The sequence below is a fragment of the Dasypus novemcinctus genome, chromosome 15 (assembly GCF_030445035.2).
Source record: "Dasypus novemcinctus isolate mDasNov1 chromosome 15, mDasNov1.1.hap2, whole genome shotgun sequence".
In the NCBI taxonomy this organism is placed as follows: domain Eukaryota; kingdom Metazoa; phylum Chordata; class Mammalia; order Cingulata; family Dasypodidae; genus Dasypus; species Dasypus novemcinctus.
The window spans coordinates 88885679-88913133 of NC_080687.1; the positions used below are offsets into that span (position 1 = coordinate 88885679).

Sequence of the window (27455 nt, forward strand, 5' to 3'; positions counted from 1 at the left end):
CCACCACCCCAATGGCAGTTTTCACTAACTAAGAACTTTTTTATAAAAGAGCAAATTGAGGCAGGTACCATATCTCAACATCTCTCATCTTCAGCTTTATTTACCCTCCCAGAAGGTAGAGACTGAATCAAATCATCTCTTAAAGTCTCTTTCAACAATAAGATCTATGATTATATGACTTATCTGATCTTTATTAAAAATGTAAAATATTTTTAAAGTCCTCCCAACATTTTCATATTAATTCAATGTAAAATTATTTATTAATTTTTCAATATAACCTACATGGAAATAAGAATGCTTTATAATACAGTTAAATCAAAAAGTAAGGATCTAAAAAGAGGTTTACAAACTTATGAGTGGTACATTTAAAAAAAAAAATTGGCAAGCAAAGCATCACCCAAGATTTTTAACTTTCCTCCATACTTTCCCTTTGGTGACATGGTTATAGACTTAGAGCATATGCAAATTAAAACTTTTTAAATTTAGATAGGAATACTAGCTAAGAGGAGAAAAGCTTAGGAAGATGCTAGTCAGCAAACAAATCCAAAAACTGACTTTACAGAAATAACACTAGTTATTACTTCAGTTTCACCTTACTTCCTGATTTTCCTTAGCATATTTATAAAATGATTAAAATATTTTAATCTCTAGTGTCAAATTTTATCCATATAATCTCTGATTACATTGTAGAGAAGAAAATAATGAGCAACTGATTAAGAGCAAAGAGAAAATCCAAATATATAAAAAGAAAAGTAATTATACCATACTATAAGTCATAGATGGTGGAGAATTAAAAAAAAAAACACTACCAGTTCTGTGCCCAACAGAGGCCCAAGTGTCTTACCCTCTTGGATTGAGATCTGCTTTACCTTCTGTTTGCTCAACATTTAAGTGTGAAATCACAACAGTGAAGTTTCTTCAGTTCCCTCATATACATGTTTCACCTCTCTATTAGGATTCTGAGGTCTTCAAGGATGAAAACACTGACTTCTATGCCATACCATACAAAACAGGCTTGCAGCAGGATTTTAGTGTTTATAGAACAACTTTTACATGAAGGATAGTCATTATCTCTGCCAACACTACTTACAATAACAGAATGGAACACATTTAAATGCCAGCATGAGATATTTAGGTTATTTTGGAAAATTTTTATGCAGATTGTCAAATAAAATAATTGCAGTGTAATCTTTCTATTAAAATCTTATATGGCAACAGTACATATATATTTCATTTGGAATGAATAGTTGTGATAGTTTCTCAAAGCAGAAATGAGATCAAGCATAAGGATACTTTCCTGACCTTCAAGCTACAGAACTTCCAGGGACCTAATTTTCTCAAAGAGAAAGCAGAAAAAATGGGCCAAGATCCTTCTGACCCAGCCATTTCAATAGCACAGTTTTAAAAACCCAACACGTGGGCATTAAGGATTTCAAGATGAAAGCAGCTGCATGACCTAAAAATCAAAAACTGTCTAAGCTCCTGTTCTAGATTTGTTGCTGATTTGATAGGAGACCGTAGGCAAACAATTAATCTGTGTCCTCATTTACTAAATGAGAATATCCTTAAGGAGTATTATAGATGTAACAATTTAAAAATTAAAATGATGCTAGAAAAAAATTAAGATTTCAAAAGTTTTAAAATATAAATTGTTGATACAGTCATTATTTAATGAAAATAAATTTCAAAGAGCTTCTAATTTATTCAAAATGGCTATAGTGTAATAGCACCACTGAAGCCAAAGAAAGAGGAAAAATGTGAAAAGAATTATATTTTGAGATCTTTTTTAAAAAATATTAGAATAGAATCAGATTGATTTTTTGGTTGCTCTTACCACTTCCCTGCTTTGCTTGACTTAATTACTTTACCTCTCTGAGCCTCCATTTCATTCTAAAGCTAAGCTAACTATAGTGCTTATCTCATAGACTGTGGTGAAAATTAAATGAGTTAACCTCTGGCACAAACTAAGTCTTTAAAAAACAATTGGCCATTGCTATTACTGTGAATACTATCATCATTGTCAGCAGCAGCATCCTTGCTTTGTAAGGAATTGGCATAAAATGGTAGAAATTGCATGAGCTTTGGAATTAGACAGATTCCGGTACAAATCCTAAATCTGCTATTTATGAGGTGTGTGACCATGACCCTATTCACTTTATGTGTAAGACAGGGAAATCATCTCCCTCCTAAGTTTTGAGGATAAATATGTTTTGAAGAGTAAGTACATACATAACACTTTGCACCAATATAAGTCTCCTCAATAATAGTTTCCTTTTTATCTTTCATGATATGTTTTCACTAATTAAGTAAACTTGTCAACCAGCTAACACTACATGAGTAGATAAGAGTTTGGCTTGAGCACAACACCACATGGTAAAGCGCCAACTTCCCTAAGTTCAGTAAATGTAGTGAGACCTCCTCTAACTGCCCAAGCGACAAGGACATATTTTAACAATACACTGGTTACAAAGCATCTGGTGCGAGTACCAGAATTTAGCCATTCTTTATGTGGATCTGCTACTCAAACTCCAAATAATTTATAGATGAAATTCTGAAACACAACTTTGTAATTTAAGCAATGGTTACATGTGGAAGGTAGCTTCAACATCCACAAATAAGATTAAGTTTACAAATAACTGGTTTTTCCTAATTGCTAAAAAAAGTAAAAGGCACTTAAGAAATATATAAGTCTTATTTTCTGACCAATAGCACTATGCTATTCAATTTATTAGGGGTTGTTTTTGATGGCCTTTAACATTTATGCAGTGCACTTTAAAAATGCTTATTGTTTTTTTCTGTTACTAATTAGGGAGAATCAAGAATTACCCAAAACAAAAAAGAATTTATAAAAATACTACGTAATGGGGAAACGGACTTTGGCCCAGTGGTTAGGGCGTCCGTCTACCATATGGGAGGTCCGCGGTTCAAACCCCGGGCCTCCTTGACCCGTGTGGAGCTGGCCATGCGCAGTGCTGATGCGCGCAAGGAGTGCCGTGCCACGCAAGGGTGTCCCCCGCGTAGGGGAGCCCCACGCGCAAGGAGTGCGCCCGTGAGGAGAGCCGCCCAGCGTGAAAAGAAAGAGCAGCCTGCCCAGGAATGGTGCCGCCCACACTTCCCGTGCCGCTGACGACAACAGAAGCGGACAAAGAAACAAGACGCAGCAAATAGACACCAAGAACAGACAACCAGGGGAGGGGGGGGAATTAAATAAATAAATAAATCTTAAAAAAAAAAAAAAAATACTACGTAATGGTTGAAAGTATATTTTTATTTTTAATATCAAATATGTAGATCACATATTATGGAATTTCGTATCATGTCAAACAAATTAACAAGATTCCAAAATGAAAAGGGTACCTGGCTTAGAAAAAGCTAAAGAAAATCATTACCATCCTGGCTTTCTACTCCACAAATTATCTTAGGGGTAAAAAATATCTCCTCTCAGTCAAACAAAAACCTAAATCTAATTTATTTGTAGTTTAGCTAACTGGTATTGGCTCATACTGGAGAATGGAAGCAATTATATATTGACTTAAAAATCTTCCTCTCCGGCTCTTTACAGTCATGTGGCAATAAACAGAATTAATAATGAGAATGTGTCAAAAAGTAAGTTAAGAAGAAAAAGGCAGTAATATATTTTTTCAAGATCAGAAAATCAATGAAACAGATTTTCAAGTTACTTTGATGTGGTAGCAAAAGTACCTTGACCGGTACAGCAATTTGGAGTTATGTACTCCAAACTTAAATCTTCCTCATGAGTATGAACTCTTGTAAACAGGATCTTTTGATGAGGTTACTTCAGTGAGAACGTGGTCCAGCTGAATCTGAATGGGTCTTAATCCTATTACTGAAGGTGTTACAGAGAAGGTCAGAGAGAGAGAGAAGGCCAGAGGGAAGAGCCAGAAGCTGAATGTCAATAGAACCTGGAAGAAAAGGGAGAAGCCAGGAGATGCCACCTTGTGAAGTGCCATGTTGTAGAAAAATCAAGGATCAAGGATCACCAGAATACCACCGCCATCTGGGAGAAAGCGTCACCTTAATGACATCTTGATACAGACTTAGTCTTCAAATTGTGAGCCAATAAATTCCTTTGTTTAAGCCAACCCACTGCAAGGTATTTGATTTAGCAATCAGGAAACTAAAACAGTCTTCTTCTTTCTCCACAAGAATTATAATATCACTCACATAAATTTTCACATTTCTGTTCTTCAACATCATTCTTCTTTTTTAAAAGTTTAATCCACAATCTGCCTCACAAATCAACTGCATAAAAAGTATTAAAGTAACTTCATATTAATGTGGATACATTAGGGCAAATATTTACACAACAAGCATGATGTAAAAGTCAACATGTTCTTAAAAGATGGTAACATCTCTTTCATCAGTACCTCTTTCTTTTTCACATCCCCTCAAATCATTGTATTCTTACAGAAGCAATGACCAATAAACAAAAAAAGAAATTCAACCTGATTATTGATTATTGATGTGAATTAAAGCATATTAACTTGGTAAAATATATACATGGAAATACTCAATATGGCAAGAACCCAGAAGGCAATCACTCATATTGCACAGATAAGGTTATGAGTTAATAAACCCTTTCTGGAAAGCAATCTGACAATAAACACCGAGGCCCTTAAAAATATTTAGACTCTTTGATTAGTAAATTTCTTTTAGGATTTAAATCTAAAACTTCATCAGAGATCACAACAAGGCATAAGTACAGCAAACTATAAAACATTATATACATGGTATACCATTTTTATAAAAATGATTTATTATACAAGAATAGATATGCATATAGACATAAAAGAAATACAGGAAATATTCATATTGGTAGGCATCTTGGAGGGAAAGATAATTACTATATTCTTTATGGTCTTTAGCATTTACTTGTTATGCTATCCTTTTTTTTTAAGATTTATTTTTTATTTATTTCTCTTCCCTTCCCCGCCTCCCCCCTCCAGTTGTCTGCTTTCTGTGTCCATTCGCTGTGTGATCCTGTGTCCACTTGCATCCCCGTCAGTGGCACCCAGAATCTGTGTCTCCTTTTGTTGCGCCATCCTGTCGTGTCAGTTCTCCGCCTGCACAGCGCCACTCCTGGGCAGGCCGCACCTTCCTGCACTGGGTGGCTCTCTCTACAGGGCGCACTTCCTGCGCGTGGGGCTTCCCCATGCGGCACGGCACTCCCTGCGTGTATCAGCACTGTACGTGGGCCAGATCATCACACAGGCCAGGAGGCCCTGGGTCTGAACCTTGGCCCTCCCATGTGGTAGGCGGATACCCCAACCGTTGGGCCAAATCCGCTTACCCTATCCTTCTTCATTATGTTTATTTTGTTTATTGTACCTAGATAGTGCCTGGCACATCATAGGCATTCAATAAATATTTGTTAAATTGGTAAATATGTAATGTATATGTATGTGTATATATATCGAAACATATATATATATAAGGAACATTTATCAGGAAAAACAAACACTATTTTGAAAGAAAATACAAATTCCCTACTATATTTAATTATTAACCTAACTTTGGTCTTTGTGAGCAGCAGTGGAGTTTAATTTCTTATTTTGTCATCAACCATCCTTAGTCCTACATGAGAATATATTAATAGGTCAATGGTCAAGACCCTCGAAAGTCAAGATTTGAGAAGTTGCCAACATTTCCAGATGAAATGCCAATTAGTAATAATTTGGACATCAGTCATATGAGCATACAAAGTCACCCACACTGAAAACCCCAAACTTTCTCCCAGCACCCACCAGACAATCACATGTATTATTCCATCTAAGCTGGCCCATCTAGGCTGCAGGCATCACCCACTGGTGAATGAAGATACTGCCTCTCCCTTAAGTCCAGATATTAAATTCAATTGTTAAGAGTATTAAATAAATAAAAAGACTTTCTAAGTAAAACAAATGTAAAAGCCTAACAAACATATGACTAGCTGGTAATCAATTTGCAACTTCATCTGTCTAGAATTCAGATGGGAAATATCTATTGGGATAACTCAAAACAGAAGTCAAAAGACAGATTACTTTAACTACAGAAAAGCTCCCTGGTCTCCTCTTGAGCCTATTTACTCTTAACTTACTTACAATTTTAACAAGCTTGATTATCCAAAGGAGAAATCTATCAACAAATATGAGTGTCAATTATGTTTCAGACAGTTTTTAGGTGTCTGAGATAAGCAAGACAATTACATTCTATTGGGGAAAACAATAAACAGAGAAATAAAGAAATGTGATTAGGTAAATTCTGATAATGATAAGTGCTCTAAAAAAGAATACACAGTGTAATATGACAACACACTATGTGTGGAAAGGGGGTGGGCATGACCAGTGGCTACTTTAACTAAGATGTTCAGGGAATTTATAACCTGAATGATGAAGAGGAAGGAATATAGACATCTAGGAGAAAATATCAAGTACAAAGGCTCTGAGGCTGGAAAGCATTTTCCCTTTTAAGAGGAAAAGGTGGTCAGTGTGGCTGGAGCCTAAAAAGCAATGGGAAGGCTTAATGGAGATGAGGTGGTCAGGCATTCTGTAGGGTGCTGTAAACCATATCAAAAAGTTTGGATTTTATTCCGGGTGTGATGGGAAGTCATTACATGGCTTCAATCAAGGAATTGATATCATCTGATTAATGGACACCACAGTAAGGAATACTACCTGCCAGGAAGTAAGATAGAAGCAAAATATGAAAATCAGATAAAACCTCAAAAAATAGTCAGAAGCTATTTTAGAGTAAAGATATTCCTACACCCCAATCATAAGTTTTAAAGGAATCAATGCATTATAGCTCAGTAAATAGCTAATGTGTACCATAATAAAGAGGATTCCCCATAAAACATAAAAGTATAAAATACTACCATAATTTATTTAACACTTTAAATATTTTATAAAGTGTAACTATACATTACTTGATAATATGGTTTTTAGAATGGCAGAGGGAGTTTCACATTTCAGAAAGAGTTCTATCTAATGTTATTCCTATGATTCAAAAATTAAGCCTATTCAATAAATTTTTAGTTAACTGAAATAATTTCTGAGATTTCTGAAGAGCCAAGGTTTTAATCTGTTTTTTAAATAATGAACACATATAAATCTACTTTCTCTTCCTCACTATTTCCATTGCAACAATCATGTCAGCTATAAATTTCATTTAAAAATATGTTTCTAAATCCATACTCTACCAAACAAAGCCAGTTCTTTCACTGTCATTTAATACACTTCTAACCCCCCACCTTCACTCAGGCTGTTATCCCAATTGCTAACCCCCTTATCCCCATCTTCCCACTCTCTTATCCTCTTTGGTTCTGGAGAAGAAGCAGGTAAATTTCTTTTAAAACCATGTCAGTTAGAGATGGGCAGAACATATACAAGCCCTATGGGTATCTACTTATCATGTGGGGCAGAAATGTAAGAGTTCAAGAGATGTATGCTTTAAAACAAACACTTAAAATTTAATATTTGTAATTACCTTACTTATTTCAGATTCTCTCTCTGGTAGCCTAAATCTTTGAATAAACTTCAAATGTATTAAAAGCTTGTGGGGAAGCGGACTTGGCCCAGTGGTTAGGGCGCCCGTCTACCACATGGGAGGTTCGCGGTTGAAACCCCGGGCCTCCCCGTGTGGAGCTTGGCCCATGCACAGTGCTGATGCGCGCAAGAAGTGCCGTGCCACGCAGGGGTGTCCCCCGCGTAGGGGAGCCCCACGCGCAAGGAGTGTGCCCCATAAGGAGAGCCGCCCAGCACAAAAGAAAGTGCAGCCTGCCCAGGAATGGCACCGCACACACAGAGAGATGATGCAGCAAGATGATGCAACAAAAAGAAACACAGATTCCTAGTGCCACTGACAACAACAGAAGTGGATAAAGAAGAACATGCAGCAAATAGACACACAGAACAGACAACCAGGGTAGGGGAGGAAGGGGAGAAAAATAAATAAATAAATAAATATCTTAAAAAAAAAAAAAAAGCTTATGGATTACCTACCATACCAGATATTTTAGAAAACCAACCCAATATGACATTTTTTAAAACTAGATATGCTCGATCAAGTAACTCTAACCACTACTCCAGACAGATTATGAAATTCAGTGTCAGTGACCCAGCATATAATGGATTAATTTCTACTCTCTGTCAGAGGTAATTATCTGGAAAAAAGACATTAGGATTAACCTGTTCCCTTTCTGACCAAGTAAAAAATTCAAGTTTACTCTAAAACTAAATATAACCTTCTGAATATAAATATGTTTTTAATTGTGGATATTATGTGGCTTACCACATTTGAAATAAATACCACTGAATTAAGAGTGAAAGTCAACAAAACAGAAATAGAAATCCAAGCTCATATTTGGAAAGTCATGTACTCACAACGAAAACACTGGGGTTTTGTGTTGTTTTTTTTTTAAGTTTAAAATGATGACTACAAGAATCCTTTGGCTGCAAGATAGAATTTCCCACTATGGGATTAGAAGGTCAGTTAGAAAATAACTATTAGCTATGGGTGTTACTTATTGCCAAATTTTCTGCAAAAATTTATGCTCTTATCAACAGTATAATACAGTTTCCTCATCCCTTCTTCTTCAACAACACTGGATATTAGCAAATTTGTTAATCTTTGCCAATCTGAGGGGTGAGAGAAAAATGGTGACTCACTATTGCCTTAATTTTTATTTCTGAAATCAAGAAGGTCAAGCATTTTCACAAATTTGTTAGAAATTTGAAATCATTTCTCTGAATTGCTCATTTATAGTCACTGTCCTTTTTCCTACTAGCTGCTCCTAACTAAGAATAATATTCAATATTTTAAGTCATATAGCTGAAAAAATGTGTAACAAGTTTCATTACAAAACAGTCATAAAATATGAATATAGTTGGTAATGCACATCTAAGACACCACCCGCCCCCATCCAAAGTTGTACTTCCTGGCAATAAATATTTCGTTTCATTACATTTAACAAAACTTTACCTAATTGGCCTTTAAAATGAAAATACATTAATAAATGTACTAGAGAATTTCCTATATTAAAATCTCCTTAATGCTTTAAAAAATTAAATTTCTGTAGGCAAAAAGTAGGAAGCAATTGAAAATTTAAGAGGTCAACATACTGATCTTTAGTTTACACTTTAAATCCATTAAGTTCATCTAGAGTTTCTCATTTAGTACTAAACAAAGAAGATACCTCTAAAAATAGAGAAGCCAAAAGACTAAATTAAATCTGTCTAGAGAGAGCAGTGTACCTATCTTTCACTATTACATGAGTAACTCTCTTTCTAGTTTAAAAATCAATTTCATATAGACCCAGAGTGAACAGTCAAGTACTAAAGTGTGATAAAAACTTGCCTGATCAATGTAAAAAGCTGTGCCAGCGCGGATCTCTCTACGCTGTTTGAGATCGGTTTCAGTGGTGTCCCTTGACAGGGCAATGTACTCAACCTCCCGTTTGGTCAGCTCCTATAGAGAAGGGAGTGAAATTATTCTAAAAATAAAACTAAATCACCAATGTATGATTTAGACCAAGTTATCTAACAATGCCACTACCCAAGGGAATTGCATTTTAAATGTAATTCTGGAATACAAGCTTGTGCACCTCAGGTTTAAGGTAAATGGAATAAATTTATCATTAATCTAAACATGCATACTTCTGCTTATAGTCTACTCTTACTATACCCAGTACTACCACTTGAGCAATAATAATCAAAATTAGATCTTAAAAACGTTAATGCCTCATGTAGAATTCTTTTCAAATGTCATGAGGGATAATTTAGCAATATTACTACTGGTTTTCCCCACAAAACTATGGCTATTTCTAAGTGTTAAATCCATCTTGTTAAAGAAAGGTGATTTAAATTAATTTATTCCACTAACTGACATTTACCAAGTATCTAAAATATGGTAGGCATTCAACCGAATAAGAAAATAAATAAGTCTCAACAGAAGAGAGAGACTCATACATCACATGCACAGATATTGGTTTAAAAAAAAAAAGTTTATTTCACCAAAATGTCATTGATTTTCAAAGGAAACCACCCAGAATTCATTTTTTGGAGTAATTTATCCATCATTAAAAGTCATTTTGACCTATTTGGAATTTTTTAAAAGGCTTACATGAAAAAGGTTTTCAAATTCCCCTTGATTTACATTTTACACTGTCAAATCAAAAAACAGAACACAATGACATCTGCCAATCAAATATGGCCTATTGTATTTTTTATTAAACAGGAGAGAAAATTAACTTCCTGGGATATAAAGGTAAAAGTTGAATAAGCATGCTGTTACTAGAGAAAAGGTATATTTCCACAGTGAGTTTTTTCCCACTGCATCTCCATTTGATGCTGATCAAAGTATAGCATTAGCATTTAGTTCTGTTGTTTGTTTTGTTTTGCTATTATCAACCCATACTTTCAATTATGTATGGAAAGAAATAAAAATATTAAACAAGAAAAACCTACATTACAGTATAGATGTGGCGATCCTAAACCACAGTTTTATCATGAATGAATTGTCTGTGGCAACACAATTTTGGATCAGGGTAGCAGGTTCTCTTTCAGCAGACACCTGCTTCTTGCTTCTAGAACACATTAATAGTACCTTCACGTCTGTTTATTGGCTGGCAGAGTCTCACTGGAAAGCCCTCTCATTCATGACAGACGTCCATGGATTGACAGTGTAATGCCTATCTCTTATTGCTAAACTGCACCAAAGAAACACCCTGAACAGCCACCTTCACAGTGATGTGATCACTGTCCTCAGTCTCGACTGTTTCCTTGGACTCCATCAACCATGGCAAGCACCAAAGTCTCCTCAGCCACTGCTTTATAAAAGAAGTCAGAAAGGAACACAAGCAGCACCAGGTGCTGCAGATGGAGGTGGTGGCAATGGTCTGTTGAGGTTTTCTCAACTATCTACCAAAATCCTTTAATATGAGTTAAATTTAAAATAAATTGTTTCTATATTTAATTTCTCATTGGTTCAACAGGTTTGCCCTAAATCTCCACCTTTAAAGACACCACCTACTCTGGCCATTACTAAGCATCTTCCATCCAATGACAAGAGTGCTCACTGTACCTTATGCAAGGCAGTTTAGTCTAGTATTGAGTTTCCTTATCCTGTATTTTTTCACAGCCAGTAGCTGCTTGAGCTGTGGTTCACTTTTAAGCCTTTTTTTGAAAAAGGGAACAAGCTACATGTTTGATTTATGATGCATTTTTTTTTAACTAACAGGCCTCCTATAATTACTTAGCCCCTCATTCTTGCTCTACATGATTTTTAAAGTACCAAAATAAACTCACCACTGAAATAAAGGAGTAAATGAAATAGATTTCCATAATATAGAAATCAGCTCTTTAATTCCAGATGACACAAGGAAGTTGTAAGCAAGTTTCTTCCCTTTATCCTAAAAAGTATCTTTGGAACAGAACAAATTCAACTGATAGCATATTCCTCAAAGCATTAGAGCAATGGCTATTAATGCTGACAAAGTAGTAGAAAAATCTTTTATTTGAGTTGCAAGTGAACATTTCAATTCATTTAACCACAGTTCCCCGAAAACTGCAAACATCTGAGAGTATAACATGTCAGAAATGGGAAACAAGATGGGATTTGAATCCAATGCCAAAATTTACTAGCCAGATAAAATTTGAGTGAACTGTTTAACCTTTCTGAACTTCAGTTTTCTCTATTTAAAATTTTAATTAAAAAAAAAAAGATAGCACCTAAAGCTGTCATCAAATTCCCTTTAATGACAGCATATAATCAAAACATGAAGAGAACTGACATTAAAAACATAGACTTAAGAGAATTTGTCCTAAGTAAAATAAAACTTAGTTTTATTTTGAAATCTCAGAGTTGCTGATTCTATCCGCTGCTCATTGCCTGAATTCAATATTTCTTTTTCTACCAGAAGTGAAGGACTTGCCGAAAGATTTGTTAAAGCTATAATAAGCAAATGTACATTTGCTACCCCAATGACAAACTCCATATAAACAAATTGTTTCTTGACATTAACATTTTTTAAAGTAATGACTAATCTGATATTTTCGTAAATTTTTAATCTTCAATTTATTTTATAACATAGCTTATCAAAGGAAAGATCCTTATGACTTCACAAGAACTGATTGCTCACCAAGTACTGCATAGCAAGAGAACGTCGAAGAGGCCCAGGAGGTCCTATTAGAAAGACATCTTGCCCCAAAAGATCTTTCTGCATTATCCATCTTAGATGATGAACTACAGATTGAGCCAGAGAGTCTGAAACTTTAAGAGGGGGGTAAAAAGATACAATGAAATGCAGACTATTACTTAAACAAATCTTCATATAACACAGACAGTGTATTGTATTTTAAAAACAATATACACACCTGCGGATTTTCACTTTGTTTAACAATAAAACAATTACTACCAATGTTAAATCAGGACAAAGTTTATGACATAACAAAGAGTCACATAATTCCACACTTAAAAGTTTGGAAGAACATATGAACAATCACCTATAAGTGTCACTTAAGTAATGAAACTGATTTCAAGAGTGATTTTAAGAACTGGTATAATTACTTTTGGTAATTTTGTAGACCATTCCCTTTGTTCTAAAAAGGGGGCATAACCAAATCATCCTAGATTAAAGGTTATCATAGTCATTAAATTTAAGAGAAAACTATATCATAACTTAAGGTGGCAACGCGTTGTAGGATCTCCCAAACTTCACAAATCAGAAAGTTTGGTATAGACCTAAATGACTTATTTAGAATTTAGAAAATTTTTAATTGTCAAAATACATATACATCTCAAGATTCCCCATTGTAACCATATTCAAGTGTACAATTCAATGGTATTAATTACATTCACAATATTGTAATACTATCACCAACATCCAATAGCGAATTTCGAATTTAAGTCTGTTTTTCACTTCAACTCTTCTGGGAATAGAAAACTGCTCTATTCAATGTCCCTCCAGGGCTATTATTAAATCACTTATCAATCTGCCTAAACATTTAATAAAACATTTAAACTAATACAATTAATTCATATTTTGCTCATTTATAAGTTTATAAATGGGCAAAATGCAAATATCCAATTCTTTATTACTTTCACTAGAATATTACAACAAAGAAATAGATCAAAATTATTAAAAAGTAAACTGATTTTCTGACATTCAGTCGTCTAGGCATGAACTATTGTGGTTCTGTTTAAACTCCATAAGGAGGTACAATATTAATATACTTAGAATAAGTATACTGCAACACTTTTCAGAACACTTTGAACACTTTTTCCAACAGTCTTTTAATAAGCATGTTGAATTTACCAAACATTTATTGAGAACCCACAATATGCCAGGCACCAGCAAAACAAAGATAAACAAGATTGAGTCTCTGCCCTCAGAGTGCTTACAGTCTGCCTAGTGATTTACTTCTAAACAATAATTTATATAGTATTGGGGAAAACATTCAAGTTTCAACATTTACCAGTAGCCTACTTGGGAAGTTTGGTTTCAGTGCTATTAACTTGTTCTTTCTGCATGAACAGAAGAGTTTTGCGAAGTGCTCCTGACTGACCCAAGACCACTCCTCAGATGGTCAGAGACAAGTCTTCTTTTCACAGCTGGCAGGAAGTTATCTAATACCACCAGAAACTAATGCAATACAGCAAATGTGCTTACACATTTTTGTCATGCATTCATCAATTTTTGCCTTACAATTTTCCAATTCAACCACAAAACTAACAATGATAAAGCTAACTTCATTCCTTAACCCAGCCCCAATCTATCACATGCTTGCATTCCTATATAAATACGTATAACTAATTTTTCAGTGCATTACTCAAGTTCACCCAAAGAACTACTTAAAAAGGAAAATCTGACATATAGCATCAAATAACAAATCTTGAAATCTAAGAAAGAACTACAGATAATTAACAATTTACCACAGCTGGAAGTTTCAATAAGACAAACTAAAGAAATAAAGAGTAAAGTTTATGTTTAAATTGCCCTCGGGTATCTAACAAATTGTTTTACATTCATCTGGATTTCTACATTCCGGAAAATAATTACTTTGACAGAATAGGCAGACATAGTCAATTCCTAACACAAAGATAGAAAGGAATCTATTAAGAACTGATAAATGTTTTAGACGAAAACCACCATAGTGTATCTGTGTGAAAGAAATGTATCAAACTCCTTTCATTCATGCCTGAAGACAAGATAATTTTCATCTCATAAAAAATACAGTAGCTCACAGAAGTCATGTGTACTATTAGATGCCAAATAAATATTCTTTAATAGTGACAAAATCCTGCAAGATGCCACCAGAAAAATCCGGGTTAAAATATCTCATGATGTCCCATCAAGTCCACTCCTGGGTACTTGAGAGAAATGCTTGTCCTGGTACACCAGGAGACATGCAGAATGTGTATAACAGCATTGTTTAAAATAAAACCAGAGATGGGAGAATGGGTAAAACACACAACAGGATGTTATATAGCAACAAAAACAGAATGAAGCGATGTGTTTTGTTTGGTTGGTTGGTTTTTGGTTTTTAGTATTATATTATTATTCTTACTGGAATATGAAAGTGCTCTAAAAATGATTGAAGTAATGAATGCACAGCTATGTGATTACACGCAATACCACTGATTGTACACTTTGGATGGATTTATGCTTTATTAATATTATCAATGAAATTGATTTGTTTAAAAAAAAAAAAACCAGAACGAAGGACTACTCCTCCCAAAAATATGTTTAACCCTTTAAGATAACAGTAAGTGAAAAAATTAAGTCACAGAATGAATCACATGTCACTTTGATAAAGCTCCAAAAACTAGCAAAATTAAATTTTTAGAGATATATATATGATAAAATTATGCTTGAGAAAGTAAGGAATGATAAATTTGGGATAATGGCTACCTGGGAGGTGGGGGGGAAGGCATGGAATCAGAGCGATTCTGACAGATAGCTTTAATGGTATTCGTAAAATAAGTTGGGTGTGGGTTACAATGTTTAATATTATATTGTGTATACATGCATACATATGTTCAGAAACATATATAGTATATAAAGTCTTTTGTATGTATTGGATAGTCCAAATTTTTAAACTGTGTTTAATTATTCCGTGAAGTCATGAAAGCATTCAAAGATCAAACTAAGAAAGCTTGCCTAGGACTAGGCATGTTTCTTTTTTCTGGTAGCACAATACTCATAGGACAGTTTCGTTTGCCCACCCCCTCCCCCAAAAGAAAACTAATCATTGGAAAAAAGATAATTTTCTGATTTTCTTTATCATGATGGGAAGAGCAAGAACAAAATTCTGGGCAGATTGGTTGGTTCCCTCTGTCACTGAGGTCATACTCAAGCATCTTGCAATTTCCCCAAAGCAAATGCTTCAACTTCTGAAAATCAGTAGACTCCTTAGCAATGTGGAGGTATATGGCTTTTTTCCTGTCGTCTATGATTACTTTAAGACAGGCATTCTCAGTGGGGGCATATTACCCCTAAGGGGACAAAAGTTGGTTCTTGTGTACCAACAGTGAAAATTCTTAGAAATTACAATAACTTGTGATACCCTAAAGGGACACAGTACACAAACTGACATACAGTACAACTGTGGTATGAAAATATCACGGGGTGGGGAGGAACAACTAAGGGGAAAAAATGTCTAAAAACACTCCATAGGGGAGCGATAAGGAGAAAAGTTTGAGAAACATTGCTTTTAGACCTACATCTTTGAGGAATCCATCAAGCGGTTTCCTGCTGCTAAAATGCAATTCCCCTGGACCTGGACAGGTCCCCTCATATATAACTACCAGTTTTCCTCTTAACTATTTTATTTCCTATCTCAGGCATTAATCCATGTTATGTACAGTCTATCTTTTCTTATTTCAAGATGAGCCAGTCTTGCTGTTTAAGGATATAACAAAATAAGAAGCTCTAACTTCTGAAATATCAGTAAGATTATAAAATATCCCCTATGCTGCTGATCTACATCTCTTCTCACTCTAACACCAAACATATAATTAAAAACTTGACACTTTTGGGCTTTTTATTCGTAACATTTTCACAAATTTCTACTTACTGTGGGCTCCAGGACCTCCCAACATTACCCTCATAGAGTTGTGCCACTCCTTGGCCTTCAGCTTTGGCAATGTGCCTGACCTTCATTACCTGGATTCAACCATTTAAAATCTTTACTGTGAGGTTAAGGCAGGTTGGTCTCTTCAGCTTCCTCCCACTTTTTATTATTTATTGTGACTCTTTATTGTTACAGAGTCTCAATTTAGTTCTCTATAGTTTCATTGTTTTGCATGTCTTGACCTTGAAACTATATTTTCAAGATTACTAAAATATCTAAGGCAGCAGCTACTAAAAAAATGTGAGGGTCTCACCCAAGATGTCAGTATTAATAAAGTACTAAGGTTTTGGAATAATTTATCTTTTCTGTTAAAAAAAAAAAGCAAATTGGATCAGAATCAAAGTTAAACTTAACTGACCAATTTGTACACAAATGTACATTCTTAAGTAGGAAAGAAAGGCATGGAGTTATTTAAAGCTGGAGCCTGGGAATTGTGCATAATCCTGCACATGCTCCTGGGATGTTCACATGCATCAAGAACCACTGGTCAAACACACATTTGACAAATCACAGCAACCTCTTCCTTTGCTCTACTCAACAGCAGGTCTCGACTAATGGTAGTACCACCACCATATACACCTACGAGAAGGCATCTGGAAATGTCAAGGGGTACTTGAGTTATTGCAAGGCTTTGGAGCAGGAGGAAAATTCAGTGCTTTACTGCCATTTAGTGATGCTAAATACAATGTTCAAGACCACCTTGTCCTGTCCAATTTGTCAATGGCACCCTGGTTGAGAAATACTATGTCAAGGATGACATTCATTTTCTCTCAATGTTTCTGTTGCTTGTACACCACTAATGACTTATTCCTAATTAGGCACAATTATGCCCAGAGAAAGAGTTCCTTTCAGTTTCTCTTACTTCTGAAAAATGAAACTGTCAGGGAAGCAAGTCAGTAGTCAATAAGTCCTACTTTTAAACGGGCCTTCTAGATGTTAGAGTATTGAAGTCTTCATAACCAGTACATTTCAATTTTGCATAAATTTTTTAAAACGTATCTTCTGACTCTTGTGCCTGGCTTTGTAATCTATAGATACCTTCACAAAGACCACTTCTTTCCCCTTCTCTTACATTCCCAATAATAGTAATAATAATAGCCAAAAATTATTGTATCCCTATCTGTGCCAGGTAAAAATACAAATGATTTTTCATACAGTATTTTATTTAGCTTTCACAAATACCCTACAAATTAGGAGACTATAGTGCTTAAAGGCACAAACTCAAGCCAGACTGTCTGGGTTCCAATCCCAACTCTGCTGTTCATTAGCTATGTAACCTTAATCAAATTATTTTAACTCTCTGTGCTCGGTTTCCACATCTAAACAATGGATATAATTGTAACTACTTATAGGGTTGTTATGAGGGTTAAATTAAGCACTTATAACAATGTCTAGTAATAGTAAGTGCTATAAATATTCTGACAAATAAGAAAATCAAAGTTCGAAAAGTAGTGTCATTTGTCCACAGTAGTTAAGTACCTAAATCAAGATTTGGATTTAAGTTGTTTTTTCCCAAAACTTGCACTCCAGCCATTTTATCCTTATTGCCCCCTACACACACTTTTCCACAGGTTCCCCCTCCAGATCCAAGACTTTCCCTACAATTGGGGACACTATTTAACTGAGAACAGCATCAAATTTAGTGGACTATAGCTTCTTTTGAACACATTCTTTTCTGGCCTTGTAGTTCTCTTTGTTTGTTTTTATTTCTTTTATTAAAATTGCTCATTCATTTTGGTATTTTCATTCGACCCACTTCTCCCCCACCTCAAAAAATAACAATTTTCACTTATTTGTATTACCGCATATAAAAGAAAAGCATCCCCACATTTAATTTGCCAGAAAATTGAATTAAAAATCTAAAAGAAAGCATTATATAGTGCTGTGTGATGTCTGTGGTATATTTTACATTAATATTTGAATCTAGCTATATTTTTAGGATGGCCTCAAGAAAAAATGAGTCATACTTAAAAGCATGCCAGAAATAGAAACAAGATTTAAGACTGTACATTAGGAACATCTGCAAAACAAACTGCCAAGCTGCCATGCAAAACCTAATATAAATATGGTCCAGTGCATAAAAGAAATCCCCAAGATGTCAATGTTTTCAGACACAAGATGCTACCTTCCAGGAGTCCACATAATAATAAACTGATGTCAAAGTAATGCCAAAGAACTTGATCCTCTATTCCATGATTTCCTTTTCTATGCAAAAATAAAACATCTGGTTCATGTTCATGTTGGGCTAAATTCCCTATTCAATTCCTAGCCAGTATTTATTTTTAAAACACGTTCTATTTTTGTCCAGGTATATTCAAGGACTTTAAAATAATTTTATTAAAAGAATTAAAATGATAATTTTTGCTCCTCAAAATATAATTTTTCATATATGGAAAGATTAAAATTAAAATTTCAGAAAAGTAAGCATAGTTTAAATTCTATGAAAATAAATCCGTCAAAACTATTGACATTTTCTTAGTATCCCAAGAGGCAACATAATATAAAGGAAAGAAAAAGCCCTTGAAGCCAAACAGACCTGGTTGCTAATTCTTATTCTGTCCTTTATTGGTGTCCTTGGACAAGTATTTTGAATCCTCTGAGTCTGAAGTTTCCAAGTTTTCAAAAGAGAGGGAGTCAGCCTTATCTAGATTTTACTGGAAAATCATCCTTCTCTAGTAAAAGTAACCTTTTGTGAGGCTTATAGATAAAAGATCTAATCCCTTTGCCAATGAAACGCAGGCATGGAAGGGTATTATTACAGTCCCATGCTTATCTGCAAAGTCCTCCATCTAGTGTGCACCCTGGACACCAGGGACATAGCGTGGATTCAGTGGTTATGAATGGGCTTCGGGGTTTCACTCAAATTATGAAACAAAAGAGAAAGGAACCCAATATTTACTACATCCTAACCAGCAGAGCCTGTGTTAGGTACTCTCTCACGGCATTTCATTTATTCACTGCAGTCACCTGCTGGGGAAGTCACTTACACACTCAGCAGCCATCTCCCAGCCCTTGCAAACACGCCACAGTGGGCAGCACAGATTTTGTCTTTCCCCTGGATATGAACTGGGGTATGCAGGGCTGCCACCTGACAGTCCTGACCCAAGCAATTGGCCTCCCCAGGAGACCAGGCACAACTGAATCTCTTCCCCTGCTTTTAGACCCTTTGTGCAGCCTAAGTAATAAAGCAATCCTTTGCTGAAAGTTTCTGTTGTGCCTGAGCCTGTGTTCCCACAAGATGCTGTGTAACAACTCACTCTACATCGCTCTACAAAATTACTCAGAAAGAATCTGAACCCAGGTCCATCATAGTGCCCTGCATTCAGTCCTTCTACCACATCACAATACAAGGCTTCAAAAGCATCAAACTCATGTCCTCACTGCAAGTACATGTCCATCTATTGAATTGTCACTTGTCAATGATAGTGTATTATTCTGTAGTTGGATGTATGGATATCGGGGCAGGGGGTAGGTGACAGAGGCCAGGGGAACCAAAGTCCTCATTATTTACAACATAGACTAAGAAATTAAATCAGTCACACAGCTACATTTATTGAAGATATACTATATGCTTAGCATCTAGAACATAAATATGAATACATACAACAAAGTTCTTATGATTAAGAAGCTGTCAAAGGAAAACAATGTCTATAAAGCCTCAGATAGGCCCTTTAAGTGGGCTGATGAGTCTGATCCAATAGAGTTGTAAGTAAAACTAAATGAGATATATAATACTAACTAGCATATTACCCAGCATAGAGCAGATATTATTATTTTATTGGAGAAAACATCAATATACACTAACATAAGCAAAATCATATGCAGACTAATAGTCAAGCCATACACTTTTTTGTGTAGGGGGTGAGAATAAGAGGATATATGCATATTTGCTTGTATTTGCCTAAGGAAACACAGGACAGTTACCTTGAAACCAATAATGTAAGAAATAATGGGAATGGAAATAGAGATGAAAGTATTTCTCAGTGTATATCATTTTAGAGTTTTGACTGAACTACCTAATGATATTAATTCTACAAAAAATTAAGTTACTTTTAAAAAGTTAACCTTTAGAGAATTTTTAACATAAGAAAATTTCCACAATACATTGTATAGTGAAAATGGTCACAAAATACATACATGATGATGTTTTTTAAAATGAAATGGGCATAAATAGTAAATTTTTGAAAGATGAGATATATTAAAAGGATTCAAGTCATTCAAATTATGTTCTCTGACCAAAATTAAATTAGAAATAATAACAGAAAGATCTTTGGAAAAATCCCCAAATATTTGGAAAGTAAGTAACACATTTCTACATAACACCATACATCAAAGCAGAAATCAAAGTTATTATGAGCTTAATGACAGTGAAAACATAAAACCTGTATTGGCAAAGAGAAGTATTTCAAATTATTGACCTCAGCTTCTGCCATAAGAAACTAGAAAGAGATGAGCAAATGAAACTCAAAGAAAAGAAATGATACTTATGAGAGCTTAAATCAATGAAACAGAAAACAGAAAAATAGAGAAAAATTAAAAAAACAAAAGCTGAAGATCAATAAAATTGATAAATCTCTAGTCAAGCTTATAGGAAAACAGAAGACAAAAATTACCAACATCAGGAATGAGAGAGATGACATCACTACAAATAATACAGATAATAAGGAGATATTAAGCCAACACATTCCACAGTTTAGATGAACTGACAATTTCCTTGAAAGACAAATTGCTGAAAAGAGTCAGCTCTTCTTGAGCTGACACAGAAGATACCACTTGAAAAAAATATATGAAAAAAATTGAATGTGTAGTTTAAAACATTCCTACAAAGAAACTCCAGGCTAAGATGACTTCGTTGATAAATCATGCCAAACATTTAAGGAAAAATACCAATTTTTTACAAATACATCTAAAAACTTGAAGAGGAGGAAATACCTCCCAATTTTCTTTGAGGTAGCATTATCCTGGTACTAAAACCCGACAAAGACATTACAAGAAAGAAAAAGAAAAAAAAAATACAAAAAAACTACAGATCAACATTCCTCTTTCCTCATAAATGAAGATGTAAAAGTCGCAAACAAAATTCTCACAAACAGAATCCAATAAAATATAAAAAGAATAATGCATCATTTTCAAGTGAGGTTTATACCAGAAATGCAAGGTTAACATTTGAAACTCAATGTTAATTACCATATTAACAAAGTAGAAAAGAAAACACACAATCATATCAGTAGACACAGAAAAGGCATTTGACAAAATCCAACACAACTCTCAGCAAACTAGGAATAGAAAGAAACTTCCTCAACTTGGTAAATAACATCTCTGAAAAACGTACACCTAACATCACACTTTTGGTGAAAGACTGAATGCTTTCCCTGAAGATCAGGAATAAGACAACGATGTTTCCTCTTACTAATTCTACTCAACAAAAGATCAGTGGTTCCCAGAGGATGGGGAGCCAGGACACATTATAAGGGGGCACAAATAAATTTTGGAGACTGATAGATTGGTTTGATAGTATTTTGACACTTGTGATGTTTCATAGTTATATACATTTATCAAAACTTATCAAATTGTATGCTTTAAATATGTGCCGTTTACTGTATATAAATTTTACCTAATAATACTATTTAAAAATATTAGAATAATACATATTAAAATGTTAAAAGTATTTGTCATTAGGCTTATGAATGATTTGGGTTTTATCATTTGTGTTTTGCAATATTTTCCAAGTTTTCTGTATCATGTTTTGTTTTTGTAATAACAACAAAAAATTGTAAATATATTTTTAATTTTTTTTTTTTTAGGTACTGGGGCCAGGGATTGCAGCCTGAATCTTGTATATGGGAAGCTGGCACTCAACCACTGAGCCACACCGGCTCCCATGAGTTGGTTTCCTAATTTGTTTGCTTGTTGTTTGTTTTTTGTTGTTGTTTTTAGAAGGCACGGGGGGGGGGGGGGGGGGGGGGGCTGAACCTAGGATCTCCCATGTGGGAAGCAGGCATTCAACTGCTGGAGCCACATTTGCTCCCTATTTTTAAATTTTTGAAAAAACATATTGCAAAACGTTAACAGCAATAATAGAAATAGGGGGAAACTATGGCACACAAAGGAAGGAGCAATATATGGGTGACAGTGGCAGTTTGATATTATTTATGAATTCCAAAAAGAGATATTGACTATGTTTGAAAACGGTCTGCTCCTCTGGGCATGAGACCCTTTGACTGATTTAAATTCAAAGGCTTTACGTTTACTTGATAAACTCAAGATTAGGTCTTGATTACACCTTGTCATTAGGGCATGCAGGGTTGAGTCCCCGCCCCCTTGGTGGGCTATATAAACGAATGCTCACTCAGGAGAACACAGAAGTAAATACACAGAAGAGAAAATACACAAAAGAAGATAGACAGCTCCATAGTCACAGCAGAGGCCCTTGGAAAACAGATGAGCCATTTGCCTGATAGCTTATAGCTGACCTTGAGAAGAGACCAGAGCAGCTGAGCCCAGAAAGAAATGAGCCCCAGGAAGATAGATGAGCCCTATGCCAGCCTACAGATAAACTGAAAGAAGCTGGATTCTCAGAGTCTTAAGAAGAAAGCGGAACCCTCGCAGATGTCACTCGCCATTTTGCTTCAATACATGGCGACAGATTTTGGTGAGGAAGTAGCCTTGAGTTGTTCTCTTTAGGGCCTTGTAACTATAAGCTTCTACCTCAAATAAATACCTTTTATAGAAGCCAACAGATTTCTGGTATTTTAAATCAGCACCCCTTTGGCTGACTAATACAGTGACATAGATTAGAATATCTTAGCTGATCAATATATCACAACTTAATACCCAAGGCATCATTTGCAACTCAGTATTCTAAAGAGTTTATCTATAAGGTTGATGTTAAATTGGGACAACTGCTGAAGACACCTTTGTTGGCCTTAGTAGTATAGTTAGTCATATTTCTGATAAGAAAATGACAAGCAAAAACGTAAAATAAGACCTAGGAATGAACAATGGTTAAGAATACATCTTATCTCATGATGATGGAAGAGGTGGTCGATATGGGAGGAGTGGGGTGAGGGGGGTGGGGGTATATGGGGACCTCATTTTTTTTAATGTAACATTAAAAAAATAAATAAATAAAAAGAATACATCTTAGCAGAACCAAGAATTTTCAGGTCCTGTCAAATGAGTCCATATTCTTTCAATATAAAACATGAACTTTTTATTATTTTCATGAATCAGGTCACAGACAAAGCAGCTAGCAACTCATAAAGGGATGTATGATACTGCTAGAACTCATTTCCTCATTTAAACAATGTCCTTCATGGTGGCTAAATTACCAACCAAGAAGCCAATTTAGCAGGTGACAGAACTCAAAATTGTACATCTGCAAACAAAGTAGCAGAAAGCAACAGGGGTAACCAAACAGAATAGAAAACAATACAACACAGGAAAAACTTTTACTTCATTCTGAATATATATGCCTGGGGGAAAGAAGATTAAAGAAGATTTAGGTAGAGGATAAAGGTTGACTCTAGGGAAGACTTTTGGGTACATTCAAGGGCTTTAAATGTCGATGGCATTTTTTCTTTTGAGAACACTACTCTTAAAAATAAATACTTCTAAAGAAATGCCAAAGGTTATTCTTCTTGCAAAATAAATTCTCTTGTAATAAGAAACAATTTGTGCAACTACAGAAAACAGGCAGATCTTAAAGATTGGGGGCCTTGCTTCTCAGATTTCTTTCAAGCTCTGACTCTACCTCTCCAGAGCCCTTTTCTGTAAAATGACTATTCTACATTATCAAAATCCTATTGTTTTTACATGCTATTTTGTCATTTATAACATTAAGGAATTTCACAAATCTCTTTAAATTATTACAAAATAAACACAAAATAAATTTACAAATACAACATAAAGTCTCCTTATGCCAAAACTCACCATTTTAAGAGCACCAATGTTGTAACTCTCTCAGAAAATCTTTGTGGTGTCTAATTGATTGGATAAGAGTTCAGTCTGTCCAATAAACCTTAAATGACCTCATGTCTAAAAGGTCCACTGACTGAAACAAGAGGATTATGTAAAGAAGCAGAAATATAACTCCACAGTCAGGTTTAAAGTCATCTATGGAAAAGCTGCTACCCTGGAGCACCACCTCACAAGGAAAACCATGGAAGAAATAGCACCATTGATACAATATAGTTTAACTTCAAGCACAAAAAGATGAAAAGAATCCCTTTTCAAAAACTGCCAATTTCATCGAAGCCTTAGGACTCGGTTTTCACACAAAATGGTAAAAAAGCTTCAATTATCCACTTCAATACTGACAGGTAAGAGATGAGAGACTAAGATAATAAATGGAAGTGATAATGGTCAAGGCAGGAGGTGACAAGACCCAGATAATAGAAAACCTGAAGAGCAATCAAATGCCTGTGTCTATTATATGCCAGGCACTGGGCCAGGTGCCAGAGCTAGAAAGACGTCCTCTGTCCAACACTGTGAAGACAGAAACAGTTTGAATGAGAAGCTGACAACTGACTATAGAAAATAAGCCTTCATTATTTCAATCAGAGTCAATGAATTAAGAAAATGTACTTCAGAAAGATAAATTTGTGTGTAAAATAATTATATAATATTTATGTGTAGTTTTTAAATTTAACTTTAGATTTCTACTTAAGAATTTTCGATTTCTACTTAAGCAAACTGGTCTACTAAATGGATGTTAAATATTAATATCAGAGTTCAAATTTCAGCATTATGATTTATATTCCTTCATTGCCATGAAATAGTAGTGATTTTTAATGCTTTGAATAATAATATAGCTAAAGGAAGAAATAAAATAGCACTGCCATATGTCAATTAAGTCAGTAATTTTCAATAATCTTTTGCAATTTTAAATTTCAAAAGAGGTTTTAAACTTTTCTTTCCATTCCAGGACTTGTTCTAAAGAAAATTAAGACTAAGAATTCAGAGACATTAGGGCAAACTAGAAAAGGAAAATCACACAGAAGCCAGGAAACCTGGGTCTTACTAATTTAGTCTTCTGACATATTTTTTTAGTCCTACTTTCCTTGCTATTAAAGGAGGGCTCTAGAGAAGATCATAATTACTAAATTTTCTTTTTATACTATAAGTCTGTCATTTCATGTTGCATTTTTAAAATATTGAATATCCAAAAGACAAAAATCTTTTTAGAATTAGTCCATATTGAAGCATACTTCAAACACTATTTTGAAAATTTTGTTGTTGTTATGTTCAAAATGTTGTGAAACCATCACAATTATTAAAAAATAACTCTTAAAGAGAAAACATCACTAAAGTTCCCTCATAACCAAAATCCATATTTTCTAATCCATCATGTAACAGAAAGAGCAAAAGTCAAAGAACTATAATTTTCCAACTTGGAAATCATCCCTGAGAGGGAAAAGAGGTTCAACAGATGCAGTATTTGAACATAATACTATAATGAATGCAAAAAGACATGTTGTATTAAGCAATACATCTGTCCAATCAATATGTAGCAACCACATAATGCTTCTGTGGATACTTTTAGCTCAGTCACTTCTCCTATTTCAAGCTCCTAATACTCTTTTTCTTATAAATGAACACAGTTGCTCATGAGAGAGACTTGTAAAGACAATGTAATAATTTACTATTGGAAAAAACACATCTTATCTATGATGAGTCAGTCCCATCATCCTCATATACAAAGTATAGAGATTAGGATACTTATTGTGACAGTTTGAAATTCTTTTATGAATCCTCAAAAGAAAAAGATTATGTTTTTGAACTAATCCATTCCTGGGGGTGTGAGATCCTTTTGACTGGACTATGTCAGGGAGGCGTGACTCAGATTGAGGCTCCACCCTCTTGCTGGGTCTTATATAAACAGACAAAAAGGAGGAGACAAAGGAAAAAGGGAGCTCTGCCAATTTTTTTATCCTGCTGTGTGAGAGGACTCAAGGGTTGCTTAAACAAGGAGGCTGGGCCCATGGAGCAGTTCAAAGCTTCAAGGCTAAGGTGATGAGCCCTGCCGTATGCTGGATCTCCACATGGCAGGACACCAGGATCAACAGCAGCTGACTTTGGTGAGAAAGCATCTCTGATGGTGCCTTGGTATGGACAATTCACAGCCTCAGAACTGTAAGCTTTTACCCTAAAAAATTTCCCATTAGAAAAGCCAACCCGTTTCTGGTACTTTGCATTGGCAGCCCTATGGCAAACTAGGACACTTATCAATAGTATAATATGGTAGGAATGATAAATTATCAGATAACAAGGCACAGAAAATGCAAACTGGAGTCTATAAACCATCCAACTGTTCTCAATTAAAATTCTTTCAGATAAATTCAAAAGATCAGCTATAACAACTAAACACAAAAATGAAAAATCTGATTACATAATGCATGCATGAAACCAACTGAAAGCATGTAAACAAGAAAATTAATGTTATGATGAGTTTATGCTGTAGTTTTGTTTTGATTTGATCACAATAAGAGTTTTGCTATAGTTAGAAATTTTTACATTTTAGGACTTAATCTCAGTCAGTCACTGTATTGCCCTGCAGTCATTTGCTAAATTTGAAAATACATTCCTTCTATGCCTACGATTATAAGTTTTAATACATATATTTTTGTTAAAATTCCTTGAATCCTTAAGGTTAGTACAGATATTCTTATAGATACTGTCACTGAAGAAGATCTCCAAAATGATTAAGCATTTGTGACTATAACAAAATACTTCAGCTGATCCCCAATAGGAGTCTTTGCCATTTTAGAAGTTAAAAGAAGGATGGACAGTGCTATCCTCAGATGAAAGATGTCAGGCAATGGTTATGCCCCTGTCTAGGTGAGACTGAAAAGGCCAACATTCCTCCACACTATAAACACATTAAGTTTGATCTTTCAAAGGAAATTTAAACTTATTTGAAGAACCTGCTTACATGTGTGATCCTGCAAACAACCCAACTGACAGTACGTTCAAAATCAAATCTAGGGGAATGGGTGTGGCTCAGTGGTTGAGAACCTGCTTTGCATGTATGAGGTTCCAAGTTCAATCCATGGTACCTCCTAAAAAAAAAGAAAAAAATCTACATGAATCTATACCAGACTTCATTTTGTAAAGCAAGACTGTCTGAAGACTAAAATGGTTTTAGCATATCTCTTAAGCAGAATCACAGCAACCTTTAGTAATCTCCAGACTCAATGTTGTCTCAAGCATGGGATAATGGGAACAGAAACGGAACAGGACCCAGAAGACTGGGGGAATGGTTGTATCGATGAACTCATATATATTAAACACTATGTATCAGGCACTACCCTACCTGTTTCACAT

At 34.9% G+C, this 27455-nt stretch overlaps 1 protein-coding gene across 1 annotated transcript in view; it reads right to left on the reverse strand.

Annotated features, from left to right (window-relative positions):
- The window catches only part of VWA8 (von Willebrand factor A domain containing 8), a 429880-nt gene that overhangs the window by 364654 nt on the left and 37771 nt on the right, over window positions 1–27455 (reverse strand). The window contains exons 3-4 of the mRNA XM_058276628.2: window positions 12137–12267; window positions 9355–9465 (exon numbers count right to left, since the gene is read on the reverse strand). Of these exons, the coding sequence (XP_058132611.1) occupies window positions 9355–9465; window positions 12137–12267 (242 nt within the window). The remainder of the gene's footprint in view (window positions 1–9354; window positions 9466–12136; window positions 12268–27455) is intronic.